Genomic DNA, 19,083 nt, shown 5'->3' with positions numbered 1-19,083 from the left:
ATCTTTTGCCAGGGACACGCTCAGTCTTACGTAGTCGAGCCTTTTCCTATTATTTTCACGGCCTCTCGAAGACCAGACTCACCCATTGACACTACAACATTGAATCACGATGTGCTCCGCCACCACACGCCATTCATCACTGATTCTGGACCACTTGGATATTATTCTTCTTCTGCATTTTGGGTATTAGTGCATCCACAGCAAGATTGAGAAATTCTGCCCACCTTCCACTTGTCCATCTCATCCTGTTTGCTCTTGTATTGTTTCACCAACTCATCCAACACTTGTTTCAATCCATCCGAATTGGTCTTGAGAGCAGGGAGAACATCCTTCACGGTTCTCTCAACGAGCACGCCGTTGATGAGTCGAAAGCATTTACGATCTTCGGGGAGTGGCTGTAATGTCTCCGTCACCAGTCTGGCATTATGTGTCAGCTGAGTACTCATCATGATCCAAAGAGCTCAGCTCAACGCTCACTTGTGTTCTTCGATTTCTTGCTCGATCTCGCCGACCTTCTGCGCGAGGGATTGCAGAGTGTTCTTGTAGTTGGTGTATTGCGATTGCAGATCTGACGACGCATTAGCGATATCACACCGTGTGGGAACCTTCATGTACCTTGCTGTTTTCGGAGAGCGGCTTCCTGACCTGATGCCATCTTGTCGTCGAATGTTTCAAAGATTTACAAGACGACGCACGTCGAAGGGAAATCTGCCGCCGAATTTGGGAGGGCTGCGCCGCCGCTTTTGGCGGCATTATTCCCACGATGCCGAGCCACCACCTCACCATCGCTGGTTCTAGGTTTATAGTTCAGCGTACATCTCGACAACTGCCAGGCTGCGGTCTTTACTGATAAATTCTGTCGCAGAATGTAGCGGGTGGTGCCCGCGATTTCAAGGCGCTATCTAGTTCAGTCATCATGCTGTATGGATGCATGACTTGTGAGATTTTTTGAAAGTCTAACTGATAACCGAGTTCTAGACCATTTCGGACCCCCTTTTGCCACTTTGGGCTCTGTTCTTCTTTTGAGCCTCCTTCACCACCCTGAACTCCGGTCATGACTCTGTGCTCCTTCAGCATTTGGGGCTCCCTTCATCGTTTCGATTTCCTTTGAGATTCTATGGCCGACACTCTCATGTTGACGGGAGATTTTGCTCAGAATCTGATGTCCTCTTCACATCCGAAGCCAGCCCACGCCCCAGATGCTATTTTGGACTCAAAGAGGTCCACCATCCAATTTTGTCGCTCCATCGTCAATCCATGACGAACATGTTCCAATTGCTCTAGAGCGAGCCGGGGAGGATGAGCTTTGAGCTTCAGGTGGTATCGATTGAACAAGGAAATCAAGCCCACAGCAGCTAGCTGGTTCACCATGGTTCGCATATCGTCAGTTGTGGCTTTGAATTCAATCGAGAAATAGGGACAGAATGTGCCTTTGCGCTTGCAATGCACGAAAAGACCGGCCTTTGTTCGATAACTGGCATTTAGGATCTTGTGGCAAAGCCAGAATTGACAGCCAGAGTATATGTCGAAGCCTAAGGGTTTGAGAGAAGAGTGGTCCGGAGAGAGTGGAGGTGCAAGCCACTCGCTCTGCTGAGGACTTCGGCAGGGCTTGAGTGACCATTCCGCAGAGCGAATAGCACAAAGCGGTCTTGTTGCGTCATTTGCTAAGAGGGTGTACTCCCCTATGAATAGATTCTGAAAGGCGCATATCTTGAATTCAGATTCTGGGACGTCCGCCTCTCCCAGGCTACGATACACCGTGCACACGTACTCGACAAAGACGCAGTCCATCGACAGGAATATCGAATCGTCGATATCGCGTTCAACTCTTCCTGTAAGGCTCTTCTGGACGACAGATCTGTAAAATTCGCGCGAGTTGACCGAGTCGGGAGGTGTTTCAGAGCCAAAATAGGCATAAGCTCCTGCTACAGAGACATGGTTCTGATTCACCGTTCTGTATATCTCAACTCCGCGCGGAATCAACTGAGTCTCTTCGAAGTCGACGTCTCGGACTGCGGCATTTTTGACGGCCTGCCGTCTGGTGGGTGCTGGCGTAGAGGTGCCTCCTGTGAAAGAGGCTGCCGGACCGTCATCAGTCGGACCGTCTTTCCACTGGAGAACGTGGCTTATTCAAGCGAGCCCCGTTCCTGCGTTGACTGGCTTCCGTCAGGCGTAAGTATGAGGGAGTTGTTGGCGCCATAACTCCTCGCCAAAGGAGCTTGGGATTGTCTACTGACGTGTTGTTCACGTGACTCTACCGCGCTTTCAGACCCACTTGACTTGCACTTACAATTAAGCTCCTGTGATGCGTCACGGAAATTATCAGGATACGTTATAAGGAGATGAACGGTCGCTTACGCATTGTGGAGAGAAACAGGCGGCAGTCAGAGAGTTGATTTGAGACCCGCCCAACCGGAGGCGGATTTTCCGCATAAACTGCGGGTAAACTTTTTCTGGTGATGTTCAACTTTGCACAAATTTCTCTCTCGCAGTCAACTCTCCAAAACAACATCTACTCTCCATGCCTAGGTATTGATATCTGGAGTTTCGCCTATTCCATTATGGAACACAATCACAGTCCGAAAAGACGCAAACTCGCTGGTGGCTTCCATTCTATACAGGATGAATCCACCGAAGACTTGAGACCATCCATGAAGCCGCAGCATCCCTCGAAAGCCCGTTTTGCCAGATCATCCGACCGAAATCATGGCCGTGCTCAGAATGCAAAGCCCCACCAGGAAGAGTTCGACGGACCCGAACCATTCTTCAATGATGAGGATACAGCAGCCCTGGATCGAGATTGGTATGCAGGAGACGAATTTGGGCATACATTCGGTGATGAGACTCACAACCCGTTTGGTGGCGCCGATGTGATGTGGGCCGATACACAACGTGAACAAGCACTGGCTAATAAGAAACTGGGGAAACGCATGACGGCGAAAGCAGCACAGAAACAAAAAGAGGTGGATGCCTGGGAGGCGAACCGAATGCTCACATCAGGAGTGGCTCAAAGACGTGACCAAGTTCAGGACTTTGACGACGAAGACTCTGTCCGAGTTCACTTGTTGGTTCACGATCTCAAGCCCCCATTTTTGGATGGGAAGACTGTCTTTACCAAACAATTAGAGCCAGTGCCCGCGGTTCGGGATTCTCAGAGTGACATGGCCGTCTTCAGCCGCAAAGGAAGCAAGGTCGTGCGAGAAAAAAGGCAACAGAAGGAACGACAGAGGCAAGCACACGAGGCGACCCATGTGGCTGGAACTGCCCTAGGAAATATCATGGGTGTAAAAGAAGATGAAGGGGATAGTGCGGCAGCGGTCCCTGGGGAGGATACGGGCAAGAGCAAATTTGCCACCCATCTCAAGAAACATAGTGGTGGCTCAGCTTTCAGCAAAAGCAAGACTTTGAAAGAGCAACGGGAGTATTTGCCGGCATTCGCAGTCCGAGAAGAGCTCATGCGAGTGATTCGAGACAATCAGGTCGTTATCGTGGTGGGCCAGACCGGTTCAGGAAAAACCACACAGCTTACTCAGTTTCTGTACGAGGAAGGTTACGCCCGCAATGGCTTGATTGGATGTACTCAACCTCGAAGGGTGGCTGCGATGAGCGTCGCTAAGCGAGTGAGTGAGGAGATGGAGGTTGAGTTGGGTGGGCTGGTAGGATATGCTATCCGATTTGAGGATTGTACCAGTGACGAAACAGCCATCAAATGTGAGTCTATTTGCCTCTTTCGCTACGAACCCCGGGACTAATTTGCCCAACAGATATGACTGATGGTGTCTTGCTTAGAGAATCCTTGACTCAACGTGATCTAGACAAATATTCATGCATCATTATGGATGAAGCTCATGAACGTGCCCTCAATACGGATGTCCTCATGGGCCTGATCAAGAAGGTTCTCGCTCGTCGCAGAGACCTGAAATTGATCGTGACCTCTGCAACCATGAATTCGGAACGGTTTTCCCGGTTCTATGGAGGTGCACCAGAATTCATCATACCCGGCCGCACGTTCCCGGTTGATATCCAATATTCTCGCTCGCCCTGTGAGGATTATGTCGATAGTGCCGTCAAGCAAGTCCTTGCCATTCATGTTTCGCAAGGAGCCGGCGACATTCTCGTCTTTATGACGGGTCAAGAAGACATTGAAGTTACCTGCGAATTGATTGAGGAGAGATTACGTCTTTTGGTCAACCCACCGAAATTATTGGTGCTCCCTATTTATTCTCAAATGCCGGCAGATCTCCAGGCAAAGATATTCGACCCCGCGCCTGCAGGCGTCCGGAAAGTCATCGTGGCGACCAACATTGCGGAAACTTCTTTGACGGTGGACGGCATAATGTATGTGGTGGATGCCGGTTTTTCGAAGTTGAAAGTCTATAATCCCAGAATGGGGATGGACACGCTACAAATCACTCCGATCTCACAAGCCAATGCCTCGCAGCGAGCCGGACGAGCCGGACGCACCGGGCCCGGCAAAGCTTTCCATCTGTACACAGAACAGGCTTTCAAGAATGAATTGTACATCCAGACTATTCCGGAGATTCAACGAACGAATCTGGCCAACACGGTTTTGCTACTCAAATCTCTCGGAGTCAAAGACTTACTCGACTTTGACTTTATGGACCCTCCACCGCAAGACACCATCACCACTTCGCTCTTCGATCTTTGGGCTCTCGGTGCACTGGATCATGTTGGAGATTTGACAGCTATTGGTCGAACCATGGCAGCTTTTCCCATGGACCCTTCTCTTGCTAAAATGCTGATCACTTCTGCCACCGAATACGGTTGCAGCGAGGAAATGCTGACGATTGTCAGCATGCTTTCCGTTCCATCGGTGTTCTACAGACCCAAGGAAAGGCAAGAAGAATCCGATGCTGCGAGGGAAAAATTCTTTGTCCATGAATCGGATCATCTCACGCTATTGCACGTCTACACGCAGTGGAAAGGAAATGGCTATGCCGACGGATGGTGTATTCGACACTTTTTGCATCCCAAAGCGTTGCGTCGGGCGAAAGAAATTCGAGAACAATTGCACGATATCCTGGTTGGGCAACAAAAGATGGAGCTCGTGTCGTGCGGAACGGACTGGGACGTCATCAGGAAATGCATCTGCTCAGGCTATTACCACCAAGCCGCCCGCCGCAGAGGAGTGGGTGAATACATCAATCTCCGGACAAGTGTCACCGTCCAGCTTCATCCTACCTCCGCTCTGTATGGGCTCGGAGATCCCCCCGACTACGTTGTCTATCACGAGCTGATCCTGACCAGCAAGGAATACATGAGCTGTGTGACGGCGGTGGATCCGCACTGGCTGGCAGACCTCGGTGGTGTGTTCTATAGTCTGAAGTCAAAAGAGTACAGCGGAAAGGAGAAGCGGGTCATCGAGAGCGAGTTCAACCGCAAAATGGAGATCGAAAGACAAATGGCAGAGGATCGAGCGAGGGAGGAGAGGAGGCGCAAGGAGGACGAGGAGAAGGAGCGGTTGCTGGCTGGAAGGACGAAAAGTAGCGGAGTGGTGATGAAGAAGATGGGAAGCAATGGAGTAGTCAAGAAGCCGATAGTCCCCAGGAGACGCATGGGGTTCTAGATACATGTAGCAATCGATCTGAGGACGTGGTGATGGGATGATCCTTCGATTGGTAGTTCGGCAGCCTTGTGTGTCGCATGGACGTCTGGTTTGACCAGGCGCTAGGACCGGGGAGGCCATTGATAGCGGGCCTGTTGTGCGCTAGTGCAGACCAAGAAGAATGAAAAATGAAGGTGGTTCAGAAGACCGTTTCGGGCGCGCTCCACATATTGACAGGCACAGGAAGTGACCACCAAACGCTATACCCGTTTCACTAAATTTCGAGCGCGCGTGTTCGAAATTTCATCAAAGAGGCATAGCGTGTGAGTGTATCGGGTGAACGTCTGGTTTTTTGTCCTTTCCATTTCTTAGCTTCAGCGATTGAAGCGAGGCTGATATTCTGCGCTAAACCCCTATCAGCATAGACTGATGAAATGCCAAGAAATACTTCTATTTCATCGCGTTCTGTTCTTTCCCCTTTCAGGCTTGTCTATCCGTCACATCTCATCCTCCCTCTTTGCACACATCCTGCACCGATCTATCCTGGTCGCATCATCAGCCTGATCGTCCCACGAAAGATGCTGACAGTCTTCTTGTCCAGACTGAAGGCAAGATCTGTTGATCAGGGCTTCTCTGTGAATGGTGGAGCCCTCAACAGCTACTCGCCCAATATCAATATTGAATTGTTTGTAAACACCATGGCACAGTAATTCGGCTACCTGTCCAGTTGGTCTTTATACCTAGCGCCGCGGACGTGGGTGGCAGGACAAGACCGCTCTGAGTTGAATTGTGTTGATTCTACCCTGCAGAAAAAGGGTGAGCGCTGCAGTTCTTGCGCGCGTCTTAGTACAGTAAGTCTTGTCCTCCAGCGAAGACCGTCGACACAGTGCACGCGTGTGCTGCGACGGCTCACACTGCCTTATACCTTTCTCTCTGCCCCCGCGCCACCACCACCCACACTCTCAGAAACAACTAACCAAAATGTCTCCAGGTGACAGAGAGAGAAAGTCCCTAGAAGGTAGGGCTCCCGAACCCCTTTGTAAGTGATTTCCAGTCTCTTCCCGATGTCGACGAACGACGCCGCCGCTACTGCAAGGCTGTCGACATGACGTCCATCTGACGAATGGACGAACCCATCCATCAAAGGGATAAGTCCTACTGACAGGAGACAGCTCTCCTTTTCCACCAGAAATCCATCGAAGAGCGACATCTCCCATCCCAGATACTGCCTTCTTCCTTCTCACCACCGAGTTCGACATCTGGGAATTATATTCAAAGACTCCAACCAGGCTCCTCCCCTTTCTTTGCTAGCTCTCGGTCAGATTGTCGTCCACGAGGAGCTTCTACCTTTTCCCGTCAAGGCGGTGCAGCAACAACCTCTCCTGAAAAGGTCCCTCCCCCAAGCACACCAGAAGCCCTTACCTCATCTTTTGCCAAGTTTCCCTCTTCACCTCTTGCAAGTAAAGCAGAAGGCAAAAGCAAACACCTCTCTCGACGACCCACACAACCGTTTTCTCCGTCACCTCCCCCCCAGAAGGGTTCGAATCGTTCCCTCTCTCGAGCACCAAGACGTGTAATCCGGCCAGATAATTTCTGGCAAAAGGACCGAAAACAGTCACCCAACGGTCTCGATCATTATCTTCCGCCGCCAGTAGTCCCGAAATCACCTCTACGATTTCTACTATCAGTTTCAACCCCAGCTGGTTCTCCAACTGCAGAGTCACCCACACAAGAGACTCAAGATTCGGAGTCTCTTGAAGACAGAGTTCTTTGGGAAAAGCTCTCGCCGCCTCCCCTTGTCGCCCGGAAGACCAGGGCTGCAACCAGCCCAGGGGCTCAGCCAAAGCCGGCGACCGCTAATCCAGAAGCTCCAAAAACTGATCCACCATTAAGTCCCACTGTTATCGCACAGCGACAAAGGGCACTCGAAATTCTCGAATCATCTCCAGAGGTAGTTGACCCGAACCCCGGACCACAAATATCGAAATTCGAAAGGCAGAGACGTCGAGCTGCGTTCAGTATGGACCATCTTCACCCTGACTCGGCTGCGGCCACTGGCATGACTGCACACCGTCGTGAGGCGGTTCGCCTTGCAGAAGTGCAACAACGTGCCGTGCTGGAGAGATGCAAAAGATCCAAACAACCCGAGCCTGACTATGCGTTTGATGAGCTGATAGGCAAAGGTAGCTTTGGCAGAGTGTACAAAGGGTAGGTAGCCCCTGTGACGGTGCATTTTCTGCCTTGGGGGCTTCCTTGACTCTTTCTGATTTTCCTTATTAGCCGTCAACTATCCACCAACAAGGTTGTTGCCATCAAGGTTCTCGATATTGACGAGGCCGATTTTCGTGCATATGGGGAGCATAAAGATGAACAAATCCGAGATTTCAATCGAGAAATCCGAATATTGCGTCAAGCACAAGAGAGCGGTGCCGAAAACCTTAATCAAATGATCGAGGCGTTGCCAGTCCACAGCCAGCTGTGGCTAATCTGCGAATACTGTCCTGGTGGTAGTGTAAAGACCCTGGTAAGTCCCTGATCTCCCCGGGTGAGAAGGACTGGAAAGACATGCCCCGAACGATCTGTCTGTCGAGCTTTTCCTCCCTTTGTCACAAAGTTGGCTGATTCTCTTTCCTCCGCAGATGAGGGCTACTAACGACCGCCTCTCCGAAAGATATATCGTCGTCGTAGCACGAGAATTGGCAAAGGCTCTCAAAGGTTTACACGAAGCTGGCATCATGCATAGAGATGTGAAAGGTATGTTTTGATCCTGAGATCCGATAGTTTGTCTTTGGATCCACGGACCTGAGACTGACTTTGTCACCGCTGCAGCTGCCAACGTCCTCATTCATCAAGAAGGACATCTCGAACTGTGTGATTTCGGTGTTGCCACTGTTCTTGACACCCGTACAGACAAAAGAAAGACATTCATAGGGACTCTGCACTGGATGCCACCAGAGTTGTGGACTGAAAACCCAGAATACTCAGATGAGGTAAGTTATTTCCTCGTACTGAAAAGAGAGCGTGTGAAGTTCTGGTAGATCTCAGGTCACAAGGAATGAAGCAACGGCGTCGCATCGTCTCGGTGATTGAACTAACCCGTTCTATAGGTTGACGTCTGGGAATACGGCTGTACCCTATACGAATGTGCTGTTGGGCGACCTCCCAACAGTGATCTGCGGGAACGACAACAACTCAAAATGAGAATGAGACGGCTCAAACAATCAATTACTCTACCAGAAAATGAGAACTTCAGCGACGGACTGCGATCCCTGATTTCCTATACCCTCAACCCTGATGTGTCCTCACGACCCTCGATGAAAGATATTTTGCAGCATGACTTCCTCCAAAACACCGAAGAATCCCACCCTACAAACATTCTCACCGAACTCGTTCAAACATATTATGCCTGGTTATTCGGCGGTGGCCAAAGAATCTCCTTATTCATGCCTGGCGGCGCTGCGGCTGCTTCCGAAGATCCTGATGCCGACATCGATCCCGCCGATGAATGGAATTTTAGTATGACTCAAGATTTCGAAAGACGAGTCTCGGCCATTCTCGAAATACCCGACCTTTCGGGTCTCTCAGCAAATGAAACAATGGAAGGAGAAGAAACACCAAAGGGATTGACACGACCCAGTGGAGTCTCACCTTCGAAAGAAATGACCGCTATACAAAAGGCAAATTTCGAAGCTCGAGTTAAACGAGGAGCTGATCTGTCAAACATTTTCGATCAAAGCAAGCCCGCCTATGAATACAAAACCAAAACCGACTTCGTTCCGATTCCTGAACAACGTCGAATTTCAGACCTTCCCTTCAGAGCCATGGCGGAAGACCGACCAAGCTCAATTGCGTCAAATGTCATCGATCTAGGAGATTTTGACGAAGCCGACTACGCAGTCGCCGCCGCACCAAGAACAGATGATAAAATTCAAACCACATACGCGGCAACACCTCTGAGAGAAGAAACTATCAGACTGGCCGACGCATCTACACTTCGTGAAAAACGGGCGAATTCCAAAGGACCCCGAGAACCGATTGCACAATCCCTAACCGCCAGACGGGCCTCATCGGCTGAAGGTGTCCCCCGCAGTACGTCCGTGCATGATTTTGGAATATCTCAGGAGGATTGGACGGTGAAGAGCAGAACCAAAGCACCCGAGTTACAAGAGCCGGCAGAAATCGCATCTCGCCATCCGGGCCATGCGACCATGGACTGGTCATTTGCAAATGCCATGTCAGAAGCAGCGATACCGCCAATCAATAAACCTGAAGAACCGACCAGCACGCTGGCACCATCTGAGAGCGCGGAATTTGAACAGAAAGCCCAAAAACACGCAACGATGGATTGGTCTTTTTCCAGCGCGATGGCCGAAGCCAATGCCCATATGCCTTCTGATCAAGTCATAGATCCATCCCCTCCCACACAATACACACGACCACCACCTACCCGTCCCGCTCCACTCACGCGTCAGATGACTATGCCCGTGACGATTGGTGACTTTGCACAAGCTGAAGAGCGAGAAATCCCACGCCCATCAACGGCACTGTCTGAAGCATACAGCGATATCAGTGCGACATCCACGGACGTTGATCCTTTTGGCCTTGAGCGTGACGAAGACGACCACCCAGGTCCGGCAACACTCGAAGAAGACGTGGCTGGAGGCATGGGGGACTTTTACTCAGGTAGAGGACGGACCATGCTGGGCGACCGCGTCGAAAAACCTTATTACAACTCATTCACCACATCGACCCCGCTCACAGCATCAGGACCGGCACCCTACAGTCTCGATCGACCTGCGCGGATTGACGAAGACGGATTTCCCGGACCTTCGGCGTCGCGAAACCCAAGTCTTGCTGCGTCTTCTTCGAGGATGCGTGCCTCCGGTTCGTCCGTTCTTTCTTGGACTTCCACGGCAACAGCGATACCAAGCCGCTCTGGCTCTGTCGCCGTCGTCGAAGTCCCTTCTGTATCCCCACCCAGTGACCGGGCAATGGGGGCTGGCGCGTCAAACGACGACGTCGAGGCCGAACTCACCCGGTTGCTGGAGGGGATGCAAGGGGCTTTGAACGCGGCGAGGGAGGTCGTGGGCGGTCTGGAGAGGAGGGAGAGGAGGGAGAATGAGTGGATAGATGAGGAGTAGGGTGTGGACCAGTGTTTACTCCTTGCTTGGGAGCCGGGGAAAGCTCCAAGTAGTCCCATAGATAACGAATGGAAACGGAATTCTCCTTGTTTTCAATACTTCAATCTTCATTGTTGTGATCGTATTCGTCTCCTGTTATACTCGTCGATGGCGCCGTTCTTCTACCTCGTCGACGCGCCAGGTGGACGTGATATCTTTTATGTTGATCGCAAGGAGTTTCTCGCCAGTAAAGTTGCGCGCGAAAAACTAGTCCGTGTTGAAAAAGGATAATGAGACCATATGGGTTGTTGATGACTGAGATGGAACTTGCTTGGTTGACACTGTACACTCTTGTCTTCCTCCGTGGTCATGGTACATGGATGGACACGGCTGGATCCCGAACTCCAAGGGCATTACTAGACACTCCCTTACTCTACCCTTCATACCGTACGCATCTTGGATCCTTCAGGGTTCAATTTCTCCTTTCATCGAAGGCGTGCTCTAGTAAGCCATCCAGTATCTATTCAGAAGTCCTGTTCTGGTGTATACGGGTCAGGTCACGTAAGCATCGGACTGTGGCGAGAGATTTGTGATAAGAGAAATTCAAATGTGACTGTGGATGCTGGTGGAAGTGATAGAATAAACACCTAACGGTGTGGGTACAGTTGAACAGAGTGTAGTGTAATGTATATCCGTGTCAATTATGATCGTGTGTAGATATCATATGGAGTTTAACCCCCTTTCCACCACCGGCCTTTCCAGCACTTTCGCAGTCTAAGATACCTTTTTGCCTCGAGGGTTTTTCGTTTGTGTGCACCATTCTTGACTTGAGAACAAACCAATCAAGGGCCCCAAAAGAAAGACTTTCTTTTTTCTCTAACTGCTCTTCCATGCTGTTGATGAATTTGTTGAACCGCTTTCAATATCGTCGAATCATTTCAACAAGTCCCACATCCAATCAACATGGCATTCATTTAAATGCCATTACCATTAGAACCATTCAGACTGTCATGAGGAGGAATCTTCTCATTTTCGGCACCCATAAGGTTAGGAGATTTAGTGGAACGTTTGAAGTATGAGCTGACTTCCGAATGTAAGTCATCTTCAAATTCCTCAGCAGCCTCGCCCTTTTCATCGACCTTATGTTGCATACGCAATTCCCATTCACCACGCATCTCCTCAATGCGTTGCTTGAAGTCAAGTTCGGGATCATAGTACTTGTTCACGCCTCGGAGACGCTCCCACAAGCTGAGGTGCTTGGGGTGAATGGCAATTCCGTGATAATCCTGCTCGCGACCAGCGCGGATATAAGCCCAGCGACGCTCTTGCTCCTTCAGATCGAGGCCGGTGGTATCGGGCATGAAAAGGACGTTAAGAAACAGACCGGCCAAACCGAACCAAGGAACGACATAGAATTTGGTTTGAGTGTCGATGTAGCTGTAAAGGACTGATGCAGTCAAAGCTCCAAGCTTACCAACGGCGGCCGAGAACCCGTGAGCAGTGGCACGGACGGCAACGGGGTACACTTCGGCGGCACAGATGAAGGTGACGCTGTTGGGACCGAATTGGTTGAAGAAAGACGACAGGAAATACATGGTCTGGAATTCCTGGATGTGTTGAATGCTGGTGTAATGCTCGAAGTTGAAGGCGGGAACGATGAACAAAATGAAGTCCATCAAGAAACCGAGGGATTGCATGTGCTTTCGGCCATAGAGTTTGTTGTCGATAAGGAAACTGGCCAAGTAATAACCGCAAAGCGAAACGCCGACGTTGATCAAGTTGTACAACCATCCGGGCATGATGGAGTTGGAGTCAGGCATGATGACTTTGATGAATTCGCTCTGGAACAACTTGTTGCCGTAGAAAAAGACGTCGTTCATGTACCAAGTACCCGCGGTAGCAATAACACGACCGCCAAAGTAGCGAATAGTCAACGACAGAGATTCGACATCGTAGCCAGTGACCCTGGACTTTTTCTTGGCAATTCTCAATTGCTTATTGGCGTTTTGCTTGACCTTGAACGTACGCCAGTAGACCAGCCACAAAGTACCAACGGCGGGAATGGCGAAAGAAATACGGAAGGTCCATTGGACAGCGACTTGCGAGTACGGGGCATTTCCGCTCCCGTGGTGGAAAATAAGCAGCAGCAAGATCAGCAGAACTTGGTTGAAGAATTGACCCCAACCTTGCATCAAGAAAGCGCCGGTGACTTTGCGGCCACGGTGAAGACGATCTTCGCGCGTGGAAACTTTTCCAGAGCCCACAGCGTTCTCCATACCGGAAGTGGCCGTCATGGGGTATTCACCACCGACCCCAATGCCGTAGAAGAACAGGGACCAGGTATAGCAGATAACCCAGCCGTTTTGGGTAACACCCCAGGAAGCAGTAAGCATGATCAGACCGATAAACATGATGGAGGCATCCTGAATCAAACCCCAACGACGGCCAATCCAGTCACCAATGACACCGACGAGAATTTGACCGACGATGATGCCACAGATTTCGAGGTATTCGACCGCGTTGATCCAGGTCTTGCTGCAGATGGTGTGGTCGTCCCAGCATTCAGGGAAACCTTTTTGGAAAAGAGGCTTCAAGTTGCCGATGGAGAAGAGGACATACCCTTCAAGACCGAGACCAGCACCGGGAAGAACCATGTTCCGCAGGTAGAAACCAACGGGAGCAAGAGGGTCTTTCTTAAACATGTTCCAGAAGGCTAGGAATTCGCGCTTGGTCTCGGCGTGGTTGACCTTGTTCACGAACTTGATTCGCTTCATGATGGGAAGGTCGGCCCAGTAGACACCGTTCTCATCGTAGTTGTCATCGGGTTTGAGCAGGTAGTTGAAGACCTCCCTCTCGTTCTGGGTCATTTCGTAGTGAAGGCTCTCCAGAGTATCGTGGGTGCCCGTGACATCTGGACCGTGAGGGTTGGGACCATAGTCGATGACGGGACCAGATTCGGCCATGGTGAAATGTGATTGACTTTAGGAACAGAACAAAGGCAGGACAAAAGAAGAGAAAGGACGGTCTTGATGAAGAGGAGGACAGGAAGAGAGAGAGAGAGAGAGAGCGGAATCAAGGGCCCTTTTAGGGAAGCAATGCATTTTGCCCAAGCAGGGATTGAGATGGGAGAAAAAATAAGACCAATCTTGACGACACCTAAGGCGAACGATTCGATTGGCTGATGCTGAGGTTGAACGGTAGAGCGGCTAAGCACAGACCGAGCAAAAGTATAAAAAGGCTTGATACTCGGAAGTGACGGATGGTTTGCAGGGCTGGAACTTCAACAAAGACTCGGTTGGATCAGCCACGCAGAGTGGTATTTTCTAAAAGATGCCAAACAAAGCTTGGGTGTCGACACGAGTTTGGAGAAGGGGTGCTGATTCGTGATTCAAGCGACGACCAAGACCCCTGGGAAGGATGGAGCGTGCCAGCGTTATTGGTATTCGGACGGATAGGATACCTGAAGCTGCTTCATCGGGAACAAAAGGCGACAGGCTGCGAGGTGCTGATTGACCTGATGACGGTTTGGGGCCTTGCTTATTGATTGTGGTCCGGTAGGGTGACGAGTGGAGAGATGGAACTCGTCAGCTCCTAGGTGTCGCTTAAGCGGGCAAATAGAAGAATGGAGAAAGATGAGATTTAAAGCTAATGGAGGTAGGGGAAGCCGAAGTGCCCTGGAGGGGGGTGAAGAAACAAAGATGCTGAGAATGTAACTGAGAGGTAAAGATGATGAGAGCGGCGGCGACTGCGAGGTCATAATGACGAGGAGGATTATGAGAGACACAGAAAATTGCTTTACTGTGTGCAATAAATCGTGTGATATGGGCTGTCCCCGTTCCCCAAGGTGAATGTAATTTTCGACGCGGAAGGGGGGGGGGTCTGGAAAACTCCAAAAGGTCCCTCCCGTCTCCTTCTGGGTTTGGATGCGAACTTACCAGAAGAATGGCCCCTCGTGCTGTGATATCCTGCAAAGGTGTCGGCCTGGGCTTCTGCACCTGTTCCCTGCTCTTTCTCATGCCGACTCTTCGTGCGTCCTACCCCCGGCTACAGTTACTTGATAGTAAGTAAACTCGGCATCCATCCCATCTCATCTATGGATCCATGATGCTCATGCGAGGTCCACGAGTCGGATGGAACTTTAAGGTCGGATTTAGTGTAGCGTCAAGACTCAAAGCTTATTGTGGCGATCCGGGAATCGCGCGCGAGTCAGCGGCATGGTCAAATCTTCATTGCAACAAGCATCACTGGTCGCGTTCGCGTAAAAAGGTGGAGAATTCTAACGTGCCAGGCGGGAGACTGGGTCAGTGGGAAAACTTTCTTCTGCCGGAGATAGCACAACGATCCAACCGAGTTGGGGCCTGAGCAGGTGGGAGGGAGAGACATAAGCAGGGAATCGCGCGAATCGTGATCTTGGGTCGAAGCTGGTGGTTGGATGCCTACTGGCAAATACTTGAGTGAAGTGCCTATCAGCTCCGTGAACCTCGAGGATAAGTACATGCCTTCCCTAGTGCCCGCTAGTCTCGCTAGGCTGCCGAGTGGACACCGTTATGTCAGTATCCTCCAATGGTTGCTTGCTCCTTCGGAGGATAAGCTTCGGTTTGATCATCTGTGCCCCACCCACGTGCACTCTTCATTGGCTGTGAATCAACGACATTCAAATGGTCAGCCAATGACCGGCGTGGGCACGTGCCTGAAAACGTTCACCACCGCAGAGAGGAATAATATCGCGTCAGAGAAAGGCTTAGATAGCATCTGCCCAGACAGCTTCATAAAGAACAGATATCCGAAGCCCTCCATTTGGATATGAACGCCAGACAGCCAAGCATTATATTAACAGTTATCTCCCAAGTATCAGTGTTAGCCTGACCGGACTTTCGGGGACACCGTGAGCCATATTACACATATATATCCTAAATGATGAGTGTGCTCACGGCCTTGGTCACGACTAGTACGACTAGTACTTGATCCCTCAGACCCTGCCGCCATCATCAGACCATTCTACTGTATCAAACCCACTTCCCAAATGGCTTCAGCACGTTTGCCCAGCATCAAGAGCAGACCTTGTCCACCGTAATGTCTTAGGTATTGACCCCAATTGTCGCGTGACCCGGCCAATGCTATTCGTGTTTCGCCATCAGACTTCGATTCGAAACTTTGTCTCCCGTCTGCCACATCACGGAATCGTCAGAGAATGTCCTCTGGAGTCATCACGTGCGAGGCTGAGCGTGAGGGTATCTGCAGGGTTACGTGACTCTCCTCATTTGCGGTGATCCATAGTTACGGTCTCGACCGGTACGCCTAGGCGAGAGGTAGTGTCCCTTGACATGGTAGCAAGACTCTACTCAGTCATCAGCTATAGTTGATCAACAACAACGTAGCCTGACCGGGAGATGAACTTCCGGCCCTGTCTGGAAACAGGAGATTTCCTTCCTGCCCACGTGTATTTGGTCCACCCACTTTCGTCGTTCCGTGTCCACCACAGAGAGGTCGTAGCAGCATTCCTTCTGCCTGGTTCGCCTCAACGGAGCCAATGTCTCGGGCGCAAGGGGCACGTCCCGCAAAGAATCATGGTATCGCCTTGCTCTATTATTGCCTCTCATCTTGTTTGTTTTCATTTTACTCACAAGTCTCGAGCATTTTCTTGATGAAACTTTGTAAGGTAGGATTCCAGAGAGCGGCAGCAACTCTCTCCTTGTCTGCCAATTGCTTGTTGACCTCGTCCGCCGTTGAATGTGTTCCCTCTTTGATTCTCACGTCCACTCGAAATCTGGGAGGCAATGACTCCTCTAGTCTGACTCGTACCCCCAACCCAATGACCGTGGCCAAACTGCAATGTTGAATGGTGGGAGTAATCAAAACCGTCACGGTCTGGAGATTCAAGTTCGGACGACTCGGAATGGTAGGTTTGATGGATATGTCCGGTAGCGACACGACCGCTAAGGAACCCAGAGTGATGGGATGTTCGGGATCGGACATGGTAGCAATTAGGTCATAAATCTCTTGGGTATCAATTGGTTCCTTGTCTGCATCACTGTCACTCTCCTCTGGTGATGATGGACTCCATGATTGCATGAAAGGATCATTGCTGAAGGAGGGTGCTGGATAGGCGAAGATCGCGTCGCCATGACCGTGTTCCGGTCGCTCTGATGTTCGCCGCCGTCGGGTGGGCAAATCTGAAGGATTGAGGATGAGTGGGTTGGCATTTTTTCCGTCCTCCATGGCCAGCGCCAACTTGTCGAGCTGATGGTTGGGAGCAGAGTCGGCAAATGGATTCTGCATCCAGTATGTGGTGGGGGGAAAAGGTATGAGCTGGTGTTCAATGTCGACAGCCAGTGGCAAAGACGAACTGAGCGACTCAAAAACCAGGGCTTGGCATTTTTATTCCTTGGCAGTTTTGGTCTGTTTGCGGATTCTCCTTTTGCCTCCAGGCCCGACTATAATGAAAAAGTCATTTTGCGTACTAGCGGTAGGTGGCAAGGAAAATTTGACCACATTCGCATGGCATTACGCGGTGTAGTCGACAAATGCCGCTGTGTAAGTTCTTTTGACATATGTCTGGCATCCATACTGGAAACGGCTTCTTGAGTTCATACCTGTGCCTAGGTGATCATATGCCGCGTCTCACTGCTCATCCGTCGGGAATTTTCCCAGTCCTGACATCCAATACGGTCGACAGCTATTCATCGAACCTCATTCATGCGCGCCGACTACATACTTGTCGTCATACCAAAATTCGATGACGATCTCAAAGGTTTCGCTCAAATTGCACCCGACCGAAGGTTTGAGATTCAAGGTTTGAGATCGGCGTGGTCGCTAGTGGATCCCGAGAGAGTCCTTTTGCGGGGAGGCAAAATACAAAATGTCTGAAATTTGCCTCGTTCGGTCCTGACTCCGCGCCATATTCTGGCAACTCTCCTACATATGTAGTAGGGCCCTCAACAGCCCATTAAAAAAAAAAAAAAAACATATCCCTTCGGGAGGTGCCTCCATTTGATCGCCAGAAGTTCCCTGTCTGGCTGAACAAACTCGGTCGATACAACTTTGGATCGGCCTGAATGTCGGCGAGACACTGAGGTTGGTTTATGTCCCCGAACGTTCTGTGGCGGTATCTGACTTTGTCAGCAGCTTCTGAAAGAGATCATCAGTATTGGCAGCGGAGTTGCCGAAGATGAAATCCATCAGGCGGCAAAGTGATACGTCGCACAACACCTGAAAATGCTGGTCTACATCATACTTCACAGTGTGGTCTGGTAGAAGGGATCATCCCCCTGACACCCCCGCAGGGTCCTGTTCAGGCAGCCCAATGACGAGGCATATTGAAGCTTATAGCACCCAAAGATCAGTTAAGACATGCAATAGAAGCCCACAACGAGCCCAAGTACCGAGAAACAGCCCAGGGTGAGGAACGAGGGAACCAAAAAAGCAACATTTGAATGGTGGCGGTCTCCATTATTGTGGGCACTGATTCGAGGCCACTGACACCCAAGGAACAGCCTGGGTGGAGCCTTCAGTGGCACCTAATTCGCGCGTATCTCTAGGTAGAAGCCCCTTGCGCCCCGCCAAAAAGCTCGTTCAGACTTTTGGGAGCCACGAATCTCTGCATCGCAATAGTCTGTGCTTCTATCACGTCGTGACCTGGAGGTGGCCGCTAAGGCGTACGACCTTCCCCCCGATTCGATTAGAATATACCCAACCATGGTGAAGCAGAAGGCAGAGTCACAGCCACGCCTGTCTACCGAACATACTTCTCCCCCTTTTCCGTAGAACCGGTAGAATTGTTCCATAAACTCTCCTTGGAAAGAGGAAAGAAGGAAGTTGCTTGGAAAGCAATCTAGGGACTCGCTGCCAACGGTACATGCAGGCGCAACCCGCTTTTGCTTTTCTCTCAGCTTGTTTTACTACAAACAACTTGGCGTCAAATTTCACCTGGTGGAAACCAGATCGAACTAACCGGAATCTCTTACCGTTGCATTTTACAAGGGGCAGTTCCTTGATCTAGCCATTACTGAGCAACCCTTGTACACCATTGTCCACCGAAAAGCCAGGACGAAAATCAAAAGCACCACTTTTTCCGTGAAACATCCAACCTGAGACTTTTCCATACAACGCCGCGATCCACTCCGATACGACTCCTATTCTGAAGGGACAACATCTCAATCTGCCGTTGAACGCCTCATGTGGGCGTCGCGGTCCTTCTTGGAGACACCCTTTCAACGTTTCTCGCGCTTGTAAATTGACGCGCACCGAACCCATAACAGGAGGGCGTCTGTGCTGCAGAATCTGAGTTGTTCCGTGGTGCTTCGCTCGCATAAGCGGAACGGTCTTGGTGTCTAGCCTTCCCGACCACTTTCTACTGGAACGGTCATCACTGGGCATCGCCGCTTCGTCTGCCTTTGA

At 50.6% G+C, this 19,083-nt stretch overlaps 6 protein-coding genes across 6 annotated transcripts; 2 read left to right on the top strand and 4 right to left on the bottom strand.

Moving 5' to 3' along the window:
* Positions 1–161: 161 nt before the first annotated feature.
* Z518_09165 (uncharacterized protein) lies at positions 162–655 on the bottom strand (the record flags this gene model as incomplete). The annotated part of the gene is made up of 3 exons (XM_013413121.1): positions 162–417; positions 478–568; positions 616–655. The coding sequence occupies 3 exons, from the start codon at positions 653–655 to the stop codon at positions 162–164; spliced, it is 387 nt and encodes a 128-aa protein (XP_013268575.1).
* Positions 656–1,152: 497 nt separating this feature from the next.
* Positions 1,153–2,200, bottom strand: Z518_09164 (uncharacterized protein; the record flags this gene model as incomplete). Its single annotated transcript, XM_013413120.1, has 2 exons — positions 1,153–2,078; positions 2,158–2,200. 2 exons carry the CDS (start codon positions 2,198–2,200, stop codon positions 1,153–1,155), a joined length of 969 nt encoding a protein of 322 aa, XP_013268574.1.
* Positions 2,201–2,561: 361 nt separating this feature from the next.
* Z518_09163 (uncharacterized protein) lies at positions 2,562–5,587 on the top strand (the record flags this gene model as incomplete). The annotated part of the gene is made up of 2 exons (XM_013413119.1): positions 2,562–3,711; positions 3,765–5,587. 2 exons carry the CDS (start codon positions 2,562–2,564, stop codon positions 5,585–5,587), a joined length of 2,973 nt encoding a protein of 990 aa, XP_013268573.1.
* Positions 5,588–6,547: 960 nt separating this feature from the next.
* Z518_09162 (uncharacterized protein) lies at positions 6,548–10,707 on the top strand (the record flags this gene model as incomplete). Its single annotated transcript, XM_013413118.1, has 6 exons — positions 6,548–6,605; positions 6,739–7,774; positions 7,847–8,090; positions 8,206–8,320; positions 8,396–8,556; positions 8,674–10,707. The coding sequence occupies 6 exons, from the start codon at positions 6,548–6,550 to the stop codon at positions 10,705–10,707; spliced, it is 3,648 nt and encodes a 1,215-aa protein (XP_013268572.1).
* A 953-nt stretch (positions 10,708–11,660) lies between these two features.
* Z518_09161 (uncharacterized protein) lies at positions 11,661–13,649 on the bottom strand (the record flags this gene model as incomplete). Its single annotated transcript, XM_013413117.1, has 1 exon — positions 11,661–13,649. The coding sequence occupies one exon, from the start codon at positions 13,647–13,649 to the stop codon at positions 11,661–11,663; it is 1,989 nt and encodes a 662-aa protein (XP_013268571.1).
* A 2,653-nt stretch (positions 13,650–16,302) lies between these two features.
* Positions 16,303–16,965, bottom strand: Z518_09160 (uncharacterized protein; the record flags this gene model as incomplete). Its single annotated transcript, XM_013413116.1, has 1 exon — positions 16,303–16,965. The coding sequence occupies one exon, from the start codon at positions 16,963–16,965 to the stop codon at positions 16,303–16,305; it is 663 nt and encodes a 220-aa protein (XP_013268570.1).
* Between the last annotated feature and the right edge of the window lie 2,118 nt (positions 16,966–19,083).

Source organism: Rhinocladiella mackenziei (assembly GCF_000835555.1).
Source record: "Rhinocladiella mackenziei CBS 650.93 unplaced genomic scaffold supercont1.7, whole genome shotgun sequence".
NCBI classification, from domain to species: domain Eukaryota; kingdom Fungi; phylum Ascomycota; class Eurotiomycetes; order Chaetothyriales; family Herpotrichiellaceae; genus Rhinocladiella; species Rhinocladiella mackenziei.
This window is presented reverse-complemented; position numbering and strand designations above follow the sequence as displayed.